This window comes from Nanorana parkeri, unplaced genomic scaffold, assembly GCF_000935625.1.
Source record: "Nanorana parkeri isolate BGI_ZX_2015 unplaced genomic scaffold, ASM93562v1 scaffold161, whole genome shotgun sequence".
In the NCBI taxonomy this organism is placed as follows: domain Eukaryota; kingdom Metazoa; phylum Chordata; class Amphibia; order Anura; family Dicroglossidae; genus Nanorana; species Nanorana parkeri.
The window spans coordinates 1,883,812-1,897,446 of record NW_017306429.1 but is presented as its reverse complement, the minus strand read 5'-3'; the positions used below and the strand labels follow the sequence as shown (position 1 = coordinate 1,897,446).

At 41.3% G+C, this 13,635-nt stretch overlaps 1 protein-coding gene across 1 annotated transcript in view; it reads left to right on the top strand.

Moving 5' to 3' along the window:
- Nucleotides 1-2,013: 2,013 nt before the first annotated feature.
- LEF1 (lymphoid enhancer binding factor 1) overlaps nucleotides 2,014-13,635 on the top strand; it is a 121,590-nt gene continuing 109,968 nt past the window's right edge. The window contains exons 1-4 of the mRNA XM_018554474.1: nucleotides 2,014-2,280; nucleotides 2,379-2,547; nucleotides 4,126-4,218; nucleotides 10,387-10,430. Of these exons, the coding sequence (XP_018409976.1) occupies nucleotides 2,014-2,280; nucleotides 2,379-2,547; nucleotides 4,126-4,218; nucleotides 10,387-10,430 (573 nt within the window). The remainder of the gene's footprint in view (nucleotides 2,281-2,378; nucleotides 2,548-4,125; nucleotides 4,219-10,386; nucleotides 10,431-13,635) is intronic.

Here is a 13,635-nt window from a genome sequence, read left to right as displayed (position 1 = left end):
TAAGCAGGCTATAGGCGGGGGTGATATTGTGTTCTTTAACAGAGAAAGAAGTCCAACCTCCTGGCTGTTTTTTCTAGCAGAGGTGTATAAATCACAAAAGTGGCTGGAGAGGGTTTCAAACCCTTTAGCCGATACGACAGCTCAAATTCAGTATGTGTAGTTTTGTTGTATGTTTGGTTGTTTGACTGGAGTTCAGCATTAAATGTTGGGGTAAGGTTATGTTTAACCTTCCTGGCGGTATTCCCGAGTGTAGCTCGGGGGTTATTTTTCCATACCATAAGTGGTAACCCCGAGCTACACTCGGGAAAGCCACATAGCATTTACTTACCTTGTCCCTCGAGCCGCGCTGTGTTCTGCGGCTGATGCCGGCTTCAGGTCTCGTTCACACCTAGGCGTATTGCATATGCGCGTCTGTCGTGCGACCGCCGCGCGTTTTCTACCGCGATTCGCGGTAAAAAAGTTGCGCGCCCGTCGCGCGTTTCCGAAGGCTACTTGGCTGTATCCCAATGGAAACGCGCAACAAAACGGCCCAAAGTAGTACCTGTACCTTTTCAGGCGTGGGCCGTTTTGTAGCGCGTTAGGGACAGGCGGAAATACGCCAAGGTGGGAACGAGACCATTGAATACAATGGGATTTATATTTTTGAGCCTTTTGTAGAGCGTTCGTCGAGCGTAGAATGCGCTACAAAACGTTCAGGTGTGAACGAGGGCTCAGTCTTCCGGGTTCCGTTGCTTGTGAGCGTACGCGTTGCAGGGGGGCGGAACTGACGGGATATTAAAAAAAAACGACAAAGACGAAAAAAATGCGAAAAAAAATTGACCGAAAAATTACATGAAAAAAATTAAAAATCATACCGCCAGGGAGGTTAAAGGAGAACTATGAGGTGAGTGCTTTTCACTCACCTCATAGTTCTAGCCAACCTGTGACAATGAGACTGTCACAGGTCGGCTTAGTAGATCGGGAGGTGAGCGAACATATACCGGCGTTCGCTCACCTCTCGATCCTGTCACGGCTCTCTGCCATGACAGGGGAGGGGCTGGATTCCCCCCTCCCCGCTCTGATCCGCCAGCACTGATGGGCGGAACGGACGGAGGAGGGGGCGGGTACAGCTGGCTCTGCCTCTAGCTAGGCAGAGCCAGCTGTCAGTCATGCAGCTGGGCGGATCAAGACAGTATACCGGCGTCTCAGTATACCGCGAGCTACAACTTGCGGTATACTGAGCCTAGGGTATCGGGAGGACGCTAGTTTGTGTCCTCCCGTTACCCTAAGGAGAACTATGGGGAAAAGCCTTAACCCCCCTTAGTTCTCCTTTAAGGGTGAATCAATATTTTGTAGGTTTAAAATACAAATATATTTGCTGTGCCACCTGCCTAATGATCTGTGGAACAGACAGGAGATATATATAGTTCCTAATTAAGAACTTCTTCTTGATGGCCTTATTCACACGGACATGCACAGCCACACAATATGCACATCCCTGCACAAACCTGTGGGACAGCTGGTGCGTGTAGCCGCATGCAGTCACTTGTTCATTTCAATGACAGGACATGGCTGTATGTGGTTACACACTGACCCAAACTTGCACATCCATACAGGATCCGATTAGGGTTGCCATCTTTTCTTCAAGTCAAACCTGAACACTCTAGTGGTGCGTGTGGCAATGTATTTTTGAGAATATAGAGCAGAGAGCAAGGAGAGTCAGCCAGGGGAGGTAGTAAGGAGACCGGCTATAGAGGGCTACAAATCCCACCAATACATTATACAGCAATACAAAATAACATAAAGCTACATACTCTATGTTGTTCCGGGGTGGCGACCCTGTTGTCTCCAGGGTCTCAGTTGGCCTGTGTGGGCTCTCATCAGGGCTCTGCAGGCTCTGAGGTGGACTCCATGGGCTCCCAGGCGGACTCTGCAGGCCCTCAGGTGGGCTCTATGCGCTCTCAGGTGGGCTTTGCGGATTCACAGGTGGGCTATGCGGATTCTCAAGTGGCTGTGAGGGGTCTTAGATGAGCTATGCCGGCTTACAAGAGTGCAATGTCTCACCAGGGGTCCGGGGGCCTGCAGCATGGTGTCGGTAAGACAGAGGAGGAGATGAGTAGGCCAGTACCTGTTTACAGGCGCCCATGGCTCACAGTAGGATACCGCTTCAGGCGGATGCGGCTCCCTGAGGTCCCACGCTTGCTGGGGACCTCAGCAGCAACATCTAAAGTGCCGGTATCAGGACTTATCAGGCACCTGGCCTGCCACCCAGACACAACACTCAAAAACCGGACTGTCCGTGTGAGTCCCGGACAGGTGGCAACCCTAGATCCGATGCAAGCCCTTGGATGCAGACAGCACATGTGAATGGGGCCTAAATGTAATTTCTTAGACTCCAGCCTCCTAATGGTGAATCAGCATCATCACCTCTGTCCAGTGAGCAGGCAGTGGACCCAGAAAGCAGTAATGCCAAACCAGAAAGTAGCAGAGTGACTGTGTTGATTAGCAGAGGTGTCTGTATAGCAAGCATGGCCGGCCATAATTACAACTCCTTTGGCATGAAAACCAGTAAGCATTAATGCATTTCACCCACATCATTTTTGTTTGCCTGGAGTTCCACTTATTTTTTTAGTATCAAAACCCAGCTTTTGGTGTTTTCTTTTTTTAAATCTTTTTTGGAACAGAAAGCTCCTGCATTCTTGTAACACTCCTGACTACTATGCACAGTGGCTTAGTGGTTAACACTTCTGCTTTGCAGCACTGTGAGTCCCAGGTTTCCTCCCACACACCAAAGACATGCTGGTAGGTTTATTGGCTTCTGTGTAAATTTGTCCTGTATGTGGGTGCAATAGGGACCTTAGATTGTAACCTCCTCGAGGGCAGGGATTGATGTAAAAGCGCAGTGTAACTTGTCAGTGCTATATAAATACCTGTAATAAATACAATAACACCATAGAGTGTGAAGCCAGCTTAATTAGGCATACCTTTACTTATACCTGCTGTTATATGAAGACGAACAGATCCATTTTACATAATAGTCAATCACAACCATGCTTTGTGTTTGAAATAACATTAGTTTACATTACACCATCTGAATGGCAAATACAATTGGTACTTTAACATCCTGATAACTCTATATGGAACAAAAAAGCCCAATGCCATATACCTAGGTATTAATTGGGAACATTCGTTTGGGTTAAACAAACACTGCCCTAATATGTAAGCCTACCATCTCTGGTTCTTTCAGAAAAGAGTGAGATTTAGAAACACGTAGCATCTATTGAAGCCTGAGGTCACTTATAAACAACAGTTATCACCAAATCCTGGTGCAGTAGGTTGATATGGAGATGGTGACCTAATGCTTGGGTACTTCAGGGTCTATTTCCATAAGGTCCATATAAAGCCTACATAATTATTAGTCTTACAAGGACCTCAGTACATTACAAAGGACATTTGTATGCCTTATATGGTAATATTCATGCAATATTGAGGAACATTAGTAAGCATTAGTATTAGGCCCCATTCACACAGGGCGTTCTGGGATTCCTGCAGCAAGAACCTGTGGCAGGAATCCTTGGTGTCTCATTCAGATGCAGCCGCATCTGAATGGGGTCTAAGTTCCTTAAATCCGCCCTTCTCACACTTTCCTGTATTTCCCAGTCCCTTTTCTCTGCCCACATTAAGATCTGCCTGTGCCACTTTTCATGTCCTATTCTTTACAACCCAAACCTCCTTTTTTAATTTGTTAGTTTGTGTTAATATTTGTAGCTCATAGTGTCCAAACTAGATTATGAGTTCTGTCAACATACAAACAATTCCCAGCTTGATTTTCCAAGTTGCACATATGTTTGGTGTTATTTGTGACTTTGTTCCAAGAAAGGGAGCTACTTCGCCAATGTGTTTCCTTACCGCTAGACAGATGCATTTTATTAAAATATTTTCATTGGTCCGCTTTGTATGTCTGTCCAGGGTAAAATGAAATATGGCTATTTTTGTGTTAACTATATTTGCCAATATAAGGAAAGTTCCATCCCAATTTTGGAAGCAACATAATCCTGGCACTGCCCTCCTGCTATCTGGTCATAGCACAAACATGCAGTATGATGAAAGAGATATCCTTTGACATTGTCATTCACTGTGCTGCAGGAATTCCTGAAAGCAATGGTGGTGGTTTGTATCGCACAGTACACCTTTGTGAATTTGTCACTGGAGCAAGGAGACTAGAAGACACAATTGAAGGTGAGAACATTTGCTTTGTTGTGCCTTTAATAGTGCGACTAAATGTTCTTACTTGGCTTCTTGGTAGGGACTACAATGCATATTTGTACAATGCTGAAAATGTTTAGGCTATAAAAATCAATTATAATATTTATAACAATAATAAGGATGCTTCTTGTGGGTTTTGGCAATCTAGACCTAAGCCAAGGGGATTGTAGCTATTTAAAACCATGCTCCTCCAAGATGATTCAGACATTTGTCACAGAGGAGCCCTTCATCCAGCTTCTTATAATCAACAACAGGACTCTTGCCTCGCTGTTGTCTAAACTACCCAGCATTCCTTTGCATTTGGAACCATTTGGGGAACCCACATTTGTTTGGGTTTTTTTGCCGTTGGGGTCCCCCCTAAAATTCCTACCAGACAGAAAGGGTCTGGGATCAATTAGGGGGACCCCACCCTTTTTTTAATTGTTTCTGTGGACTGTCAAAAGTTTGTTCTTAATTGTTCTAACGCATCCAAAATTAGCGAGTTTTAGATTCGGACGAATCTAAATAACGAAACAAATTAAGTTTTGGACCCAAATCCCGAAAAAACTAAATAACGAAAAATCCGAAACTAAACACATTATTTTGCCCACGCACATGTCTAAAGGTGCCCGTAAACTTGTTGAATTTCGGCTGGTTTTTAATGTACCGGACGAAATTTGCACAGTGGTGGGCTGTCAGCTCCCTTTCAGCCGGCATTCCTCGATTCTGACAGTTGCTAGCTGTACCTGTAAGAATACAATGTAAACAGCAGGATTCCTTGATTGACATACTGTTTGTGTTGATGGAGGAATCGGGTCAATTTTTTTAGTTCAACCCACTGGTTGAACAAAACAAAAAAAAAGAACACCCAGAAGTCAGGGCAAATCCCAGAGTTAAATCTAAAATCTGGGCTTAACAAATACTGTATAAATACAAGAGCCATGTGTATTGTTGCTTGGATCTTTAAGTCCTTTGTGTATTTCTTCCAGATCTGTGTAGTAATCCAACATGGAACAACTCCTGCACTTTGCCTCTGTGTAGGAGCTTCCTGTAAAAGACCAGTCGCTGGCTGCTCTCTTTCCCTTTGCTGGGTGATTGGTCTCGTATACGCCCCCCTCCTGTAGTTTTCTGCAGGCAGCCTGTAGTGGGTGTACTTGAAAGGAAAGCTTTTGTCACCAGAGTTCAGCTTTAAACATTATTGCCAATGAGGCCCGGAGCTTTCTGCCAAAGGAAGGTTTATATCTCAGTAGCCTATAGACATAGAGAACCTGTTATCCAAAACTCCTCCCATCAACATATCCCACACCTTAAGCCAAGCTGTAATTTGAATAGGAACGTGATAACTTAAGCTGGCCATACGCTATTCAAATTTTGGCGAACTGCTCACTCGGCCAAAATTTGAGCAGTGTGTAGCCCCATTGGCACCCCTCCATTTGACCAAAAAACATTTATTAATATACTTTTGCTGAAGGAGCCAGTCTGATCATTCTCAGCCGAACAGTGACTGCAGCCAATCGAGCATTGTTTTCTTGAGTCAGCAATTGTTCTGGTTCAGCAGGGGCTAAACCTGAAAAATTGTACAGTGTATGGCCAGCTTTTAGAATGAATGACCAAAAACCTTGTATACATCTAGCCTAGGATTTCTATCTAGGATTTCTGTGCAAATAATCAACCAACCGATCCCTTGAGAGAAGGTTTAAATGAGAGATGTGTGCTAAGTTAATAAACATTCAGTCCTGGAATAAACTAACATGCATGTTTATGTGCATATGCACTTATTAATAGTTGGTATGGCTGTTGAGGATTTTTGAGGACTAAATTACAAATTCAAATTATAAACATTTGAACAACAGTTTACAGTGAACAGGTGACTATTTGTGAGTTCTTGTTCACTATGTGAATAAAAATAATTATTAAAAAAATGTTAAATCTGCAATTAGAATGAAAGCACTTTTTGCAGACCTCTTTTTATTTGTTTTTACAGTGACCTTGCTGGCTTGTTATATTCCTTAATGATAATTATTTATTCTATTTTGCTTACTGTATACCAGCTTTGGTCTCAGGAGCCATATAATAAGATAAGAATAAGCTCAGTGTTGTACACATTGATAATCAAATCATGAGAATTGCTAATTTGCTAGTTTCTTTTCCTTGAATATATGCATTAAGATCACTCTGATATATCATTCTGAATCGTGTTTCACAAACTATGATATTATGCAGACTGCACAAGTCAGCGAGCACATGTTGAGGCACATACAAAACAAGGTGCAATTTGCCTTTTATTGCTATTTGCCTTATTTGCACCTTATCGACATCATCCTCCCTATTGCACTCCACCCCAAATGATTTTTTTTCTGAAAAACTCTAGCCGCTAATAGGAAAAGGTTATTTTCATTGCTCCAGAACAGAACTATGGGGCCTATTCACTAAGCTGCCAAAGGATCTAGCTGTAGCTTTGGCTGATCCCCGGCTAGCTTCGGCCCCAGGACCCCTTCGGTTCAGTAGAAACGAAGGGCTGCTGTACCGGCTATTCCCTATAGCCCGTACAGCTCCCGAAGTCGGCCAAGCGGCTCAGTCAAGCTGAAGGCATATGCATCGGCTCGACTGAGCCGTGGTGAAAGGCGAAGCTGGCCGACAGCCTGCTACGGACTGCTGGGCAGAGCCAGCTGTCATCTCACGGCTGGCTCCGGCCACTTGCACAGGCAGATCAGCGTCCCTGGTTAACAGATAGCCCAATTCTCCCGGCTTTCTTCTGATATCGGAGCCATTGGCTGCCATCAGAACAAAAACAAAAATAAGCATAGGAATGCATAGTTACATTTCTATTGGCTATTTCAATTTCTATTGGCTAGAGTTTTTTTTGTTTTTTTTTGACGGCAGCAGAACCACCCGGCCAATAGAAAACAGTTGGGAGGGGCTAGCTGTCAGTGCTAGCTCCACCCAATCATTTTCTATTCTATTATTCTACTTTTTTGAATTATCGAGCAGATTTGCCGAGCCGAATGCCGCTTGGCGGCATTCGGCTATTCACTCACTGCTGTTCGGCATCTATGAGAATAGGCTGAACAGCAGTGAGTAGCCTACCGGAGGTTCAGCTCAGCCGATCCAGATGTTGGATCGGCTGAGTCGAACTCCTGCTGCACTTCGGGTCGGCCATGGGAAGCAGGCCGATGTACGGCTAATTTCAGACGATATAGGGCTGAAATCAGCCGTACCAGCCTGAAGTGAATAGCCGAACAGTGTTCGGCTCACTTCACTTGGGGTCGGTTGTTCACTCGGCTGCCCTCGGCAGCTTAGTGAAACTGAATAGACCCCTATATCTGCAATAAATGTAGTCTGAGAGCGTTTTTTATTTTTCAAGACCCCAGAGTTAAGAGTAATAAACACTGTATTTATGTAAAAAAAAATAGGCATCCAGTACTTACACAAAGTATTCCTTGTCTCACCATAGCAATATAAATATGTTGGACTAAAAGCACAGGATTCTAATCACTAAAGGCATATTAACTAACACTGGGCCGCTGATCTTGATCAATTCTGTAAGATAGATTAAGCTGCATTCACACCTGAATTTTGGAGCATGTTTATTTGTGCATTTTTGCTTTTTTTACACGCTCTCAGGAAACAAGGCCAAGCGACTTGCTCTGATGTGTCCATATCTGAGAATATTTGGCTGTAACAGAAGGCACGTTTTTTTGCTGAGGTCCTGGAGATTGGTACAAGGATGAGTGTCTGCATGCAACACTGGAGCATGGTGAAGGGTTCCTACAGGTTCAGGGTTGCATTCTGCACATAGAATGGGGATTTGGTCAGAATTAATGCTCTCCTCACTGCTGAGAAGTACAGGCAGATACATAGCCACCATGCAATACCATCAGGGGGGCATCTAATTGGTATTGGATTCATTCTGCAGCAGGGCAAAGACCCCAAGCTTTCAAACAAAGTCATAAAGAACCCAGAGCCCGGATTTTAAAATCATTGAGTTTCTCTGGGAACACATGAAAAGACAGAAGTGATTGAAATAACCTAAATCCACAGAACTGTGCTTAGTTCTCCAAGATGTATGGAACAACCTACCTGCCAAGTCACATGAACAGGTGCAAGATGGGGTAGTGCCACTGCTTTCTCTTCCAGTCATCAGCAGCTTCTCTACCAGTGGTCACGTTACAATCTAATTGTACAATCTCTATGCAATATTTAAGATGTGCAAACAGATCAACTGTATATCATGCATTGAAACTGTTCATGCTCCATAATATACAGTCCAACATCATGTGCACAAGAATATAGAAGAAATGCCTATCTAATAATCAAAAGGATGTATAGATAGACAGCTGCTTTTCATTTGTCAGCTTCAGACACCTACGCTACGATCTCTATAATATAAAGAGCTAAAAAATACAGATATACAACATTTGGATATTGTTCTGTTGCTCCTGCTAAAGTGGTCCAGGGGAGTCATGTAATGCATACAGCCATTGCAGCACTTCCCTTCAATACATCAATAAATGAGTATTTTTCTTCCAAATGTTTGTGTACCTTTCCTAGTCCTATTCAGTTGGACCCTGTTAAGTTATTTTTCCTTATTTTGTCTCTAATTTTCCATTAGTTACTCATGTGGTCATCTCTTTCATCTCATTTTTTAGTAGTGAATACTATAGCCTTTGGTGACGTTCATCTTCCGCTATAGATATTTTATTTCTTTTTAAATAATGAACTTTTTTAAACCTTTGGATATAAAATTATTTGCTTGTTATGATTATGTCCTATCATGTAACTGTTATTACATCAACACATTTAGCAGATGCTAGTACTTTATTTTGTTATCTCTGTCTGTGGATGTATTATACTGTATACTTTTACAATTTCAATACTATTACATTAGACAAATGTGTGCACAGGTATGGATCTGACATTATGCGAAATGGCTACTATTTAAATGTATTTATTGTCAAATTTACATGAAATGTATTTTAATAAAGGAGATGTATTTTAGACCAATTTAGTGGTTGTGTACTCCTTTGCTGGGTTCTCTCTATTCTGCCTTTCTCTATTCTGCCTTTCTCTATGCATGATGCAATTGCTGCTCCAGTTTACCACGTGCCTTTAGTCATATACATATTTAATTTTTTAGGAAACTGCGCAAACCTGCTTCTCAGGTAATAAGCAAGCAGAGATGCATTTTGACCAGGTCTGGTTCTTTCTCCAATCTCTGTGTGTTTAACAATAATTCAGTATATGCAATGGATGATCAAAGTTCTCAAAGTAGTAAAATGACAACCAGTAGTCAGTCAGTCAATGTAGCCACTAGGATAGTCCAACCCTCTTGCATCTTGCACTGTGAAGACTGAAAGCAGAATTGGATAATTGTTGGCTAGCTATCGTGGTACAAACCTGTTCACATAGGGCAAGCATGAGCACATGTGCCTATAGGGAGGGCGGAGGAAGTACCTCACAAACATCCCTAGTGGAAGACTCACAGGGGAAAAATGCATCCTTTCCATTCAACTATTTTCCCAAGTCAAGCAAGGGATATCTACCACAGTCAAGTAGGTACCATAATATGTATAGCAGCAGCAGCAGCAGTAATACAGTTTAAATACATAACTTAAAACATAATTGAAACATTCAGTCAAAAAGTGAAAAATTATCTCACCTTTACAAGCAAATGTACCACAAATAAAAGCTGATTTTATGTAAGCCAATTACAATTATTACAGAAATCACTCAGCAGATTGAAACAGGTATTTCAAGACTACTGAAGGGTGCAAATGATTTAATAATGTTCTATACCTGTATACATGTGAAGAGATTCAGAAAAACAAAATACTTAGAGATAAAGAAAAAGGATTTTTAGAAATCTAAAAGTAATAAAGTAAAAAGTACATTAACAAGGGTTTCAGCACTAAGATTCCAAAAATATTACTGGAACATTTTAAAAACAGTTTCAAATAATGAAGTGTTATAAATGTTTCAATAATGTTTAATCATTACTAAAACAGTCCTTCCAGTAACTTAACATTTTGCAATAAATATATTGAACACATCATCAAATATAATTAAAGTTTGATGGCAGTGCAAATTATATACAATAAAATACTTCAATGCTGAAAAAGAATGACACCCTTCTGTTCGTCATGTGAATTTCATCCATTTTAGGTTATGAAGACATAGCACAATCATCGCTGTATGAGCAGCTACGGGTGAGATGAGCTACAGGCAGCCACAACTGAGCACATCATATATAAGACAACAAGATGTAATCATGTTTCAAAACACCTACCCAGGTACTGCTTCATCAGACATCCTACACTATATTCAAAAATGGTACAGAAAGGAAAAGGATGGTTGCTTTTTATCTTGTAAATGTATGTTGGAAAACCTTTACAGACAACCTGCTGATCAGATTAATCTATAAACTACCTAGCTTTGCTAGATCATTGCTAAAAGCAGTAGAGACTGCTTTGCAAAGTGAATGTTCTCTAAGCTTAGTTGAAAGGAAACTGTGATCACTCCAATCAATGGTTATGTACTACCAAACATACTATTATTTTTAATTTCCCTTGCACGTATTTGGGTATTCAAAGTAAACACTTGGAGGGGGCTGAAGCATTGTTAGGTAAATTGCATTGTAACGGTGGAGGGGGAAAAAAAGTATTTAAATGATTTGATGGTTGTTTAATGGTTGGAAAAGCCTTTATATATAAGGTGTTTTGATTCCACTCTATCTGAAAATCCTGGTTAGAGTTCCACTTTAAATAAATCATGTTTACCATTTTTCATTTCATTTATTCTAACACGCAACAAATATAAATATCCAAAACCTGTATTGAACTCCTGTGATCCTCTGCGCAGCATTATCAGGAGAGAGAAGCAGAACTGACTGATGTGAATGTGCACAGATGTGAATGTGCAATGTAAAGCTCTGCATAAATTGTTGGTGCTATATAAATACCTATAATAAATAAACAAATAAATAAACAAACTGTATTGACTAGTGCTGTCCATCTAACTGTGGAAAGTTCCTGGCAGGATGACAGAGTAGAATGAAGAACTGGTCAGTGTGGTTCTTCACTGTCTGCTAGATCAGGCTGACAGGGGTTAACAGCAATAACTGTCTTTAGAAAAGTCTCAGGGAGTGTAGAGGCCATGACACACTGCAGGCGAAGCAGAGCGGAGCGGTGGAGCGCTGCCTTTGCGAGCAGTGTGTCATATAATTTTCTACTGGGCACCTCAGCTGGCGAGAGCTTGCGGAGCTGAGCATGCCGAGATGAACAATTTCAACTTCAGCCAATCGGCTCGCGCGTATAAACCGGCGCGACGGGATGCGACATCTGGCCGGTTGTTACAGACGAGCCGATTGGCTGAAGGTGCAGTCAATCATCTGACTGCACTCAGCTCACACACTGCACGCGAAGCTCCGTGCCGGAGAGCTTTGCTTCGCTCTGCACTGCTTTGCGTGCAGTGTGTCACGGCCTTAAGACATAGCTGTGCTGTCTGGCAGGGGTTCCTGGATCACAAAGTTATATTTACAGAATTGTTAATCCTTTGGACTGTAAGACAGTTCACATATATATTTTTCAACTGTGTATTTACCTGTTTCCTTAGAGTTTAGCATCACAGCATTCTCAATAGAGTGTTAGCATTTTGTAAGAGCCAGCACTGTAGTGCAAGGTGTATTTTCATGCCAGTTGAAGATTAGGGGGCTTTCCTAGTCAATACTGAAAACCTTTGGCCTAACCACCTAATGACAGGTTAATCTGACAGTTAGAATTCAGCAAATATTCCGGCTCATACCTGGCATTTTTACTAAACCTCAAGATTCAAAACTGCTGAATTACTAAATTCCAGTTCTTACAAACATAAATGCTTGCATAGTTCCATACTGACAAAAAAAGAATATCGAGCATCGCCTGATAATTTTTTAACAAAACACATCAATTATTCTCTGATATTACCTATCTGCTGTCATCACTTCTGTTTCATAATTAGTTCATTGATTCAATGAAGGCCCCAAAACTGTATTTGACAGTAGCCAGATTCTGTGTTAGAGTCACACAGGTGCCGTTTGCTCCATCCATGTCTATAAAATAAAGTCACAAGGCTGCTGTACAATTTTACTAGGCCCCTATCATATTATAAACAAGAACTTCCATTGCCCTGTTTACCCTCCGGGCTTTAAATTTTGGATAAACCTGAGACACATTAAAACATTTTTTGCAAATGTTGTAAGTCTGCTAGAGCCTCAGAGAGCAGATAATGGCAGAGGAATCCTGCGCACCCTATACTTTGCCCTGGCCATGGTCACAAAACATTGTGGAGTAGATGAGAAATGAACAGAGGAGGTGAAGACAGCATAGAGAGCTATAAGTCTCCATATGAATGTATGAGCCATACACATTGACATAAATCAGACTCCAAGAAAGTGGAACAGTGCAAACTGATATGCTTTCCAACAACTTTTTTTTTTTTTATACCATCACTATCAGGGTTATTCACAAAAGGGCTAAGAGTTTGGAGAAGGCAGGAGAAGTGAACAATCTAGGACAACATAGCTGAACTGGAAAGTGAGCTGAATTAGAGATTTTTTTCAATCACCTATGTTGTCCTAGATTGTTCTCTTCTCCAAACTCTTCACCATTTTGTGAATAACCCTGTATGTGTACGGCTCATCCATCCGAGGTACTGTATGTTTTGTTCTATACCACACTGTGGCTAACTTTCTTCTACCGTATTTTGTCTCAAAAAGTGGCAGAGAAGAGAGGAGTGAAAGATGTATAAATAATGGGACCAGCACTGTTTCTGAATGTCATCCATGTTACAAATATATACATATATACTCATACATACATATATTCACACACACACATAGAAAGCCCATAAGTGTTCATTACTACCACCCCTTTATTAGTCACAATTTACGTGTGAGAAGATACAACAGTTTCACACCACAAAGGATCCTTTCTAAGGTATAACAAGCATAAATATAAACACTACAGATACTGAACGAAATAATGGTCCAACCGGAAATGCATGTCACATGCATTAATTAGTAGTCATAGTAACAAAGGAAGCATTAGTTGTTAAGATATATGCAAATTGATTAGTAGAGCTTCAGGTTAGGCTTCTACATAGACACATCTGAAAAAAAGGAAAGAGAAAGGACATATATAGTATACCTTAGGAATGATCCTTTGTGATACAAAACTGTTGTATTTACTCACACGTAAATCTCACCTAATAAACTGCACAAGGTGCTGCAGATGAACAGCTGTGGCCTTTCTATATATTGGAGTTGTAGATAAACTCCTTCCTGATGGCTCCGTTTGATGTACATGAGGTAGGTACAGCCTAAATTACAGATTTATTTTATATGTGTATATATATATATATATATATATATATATA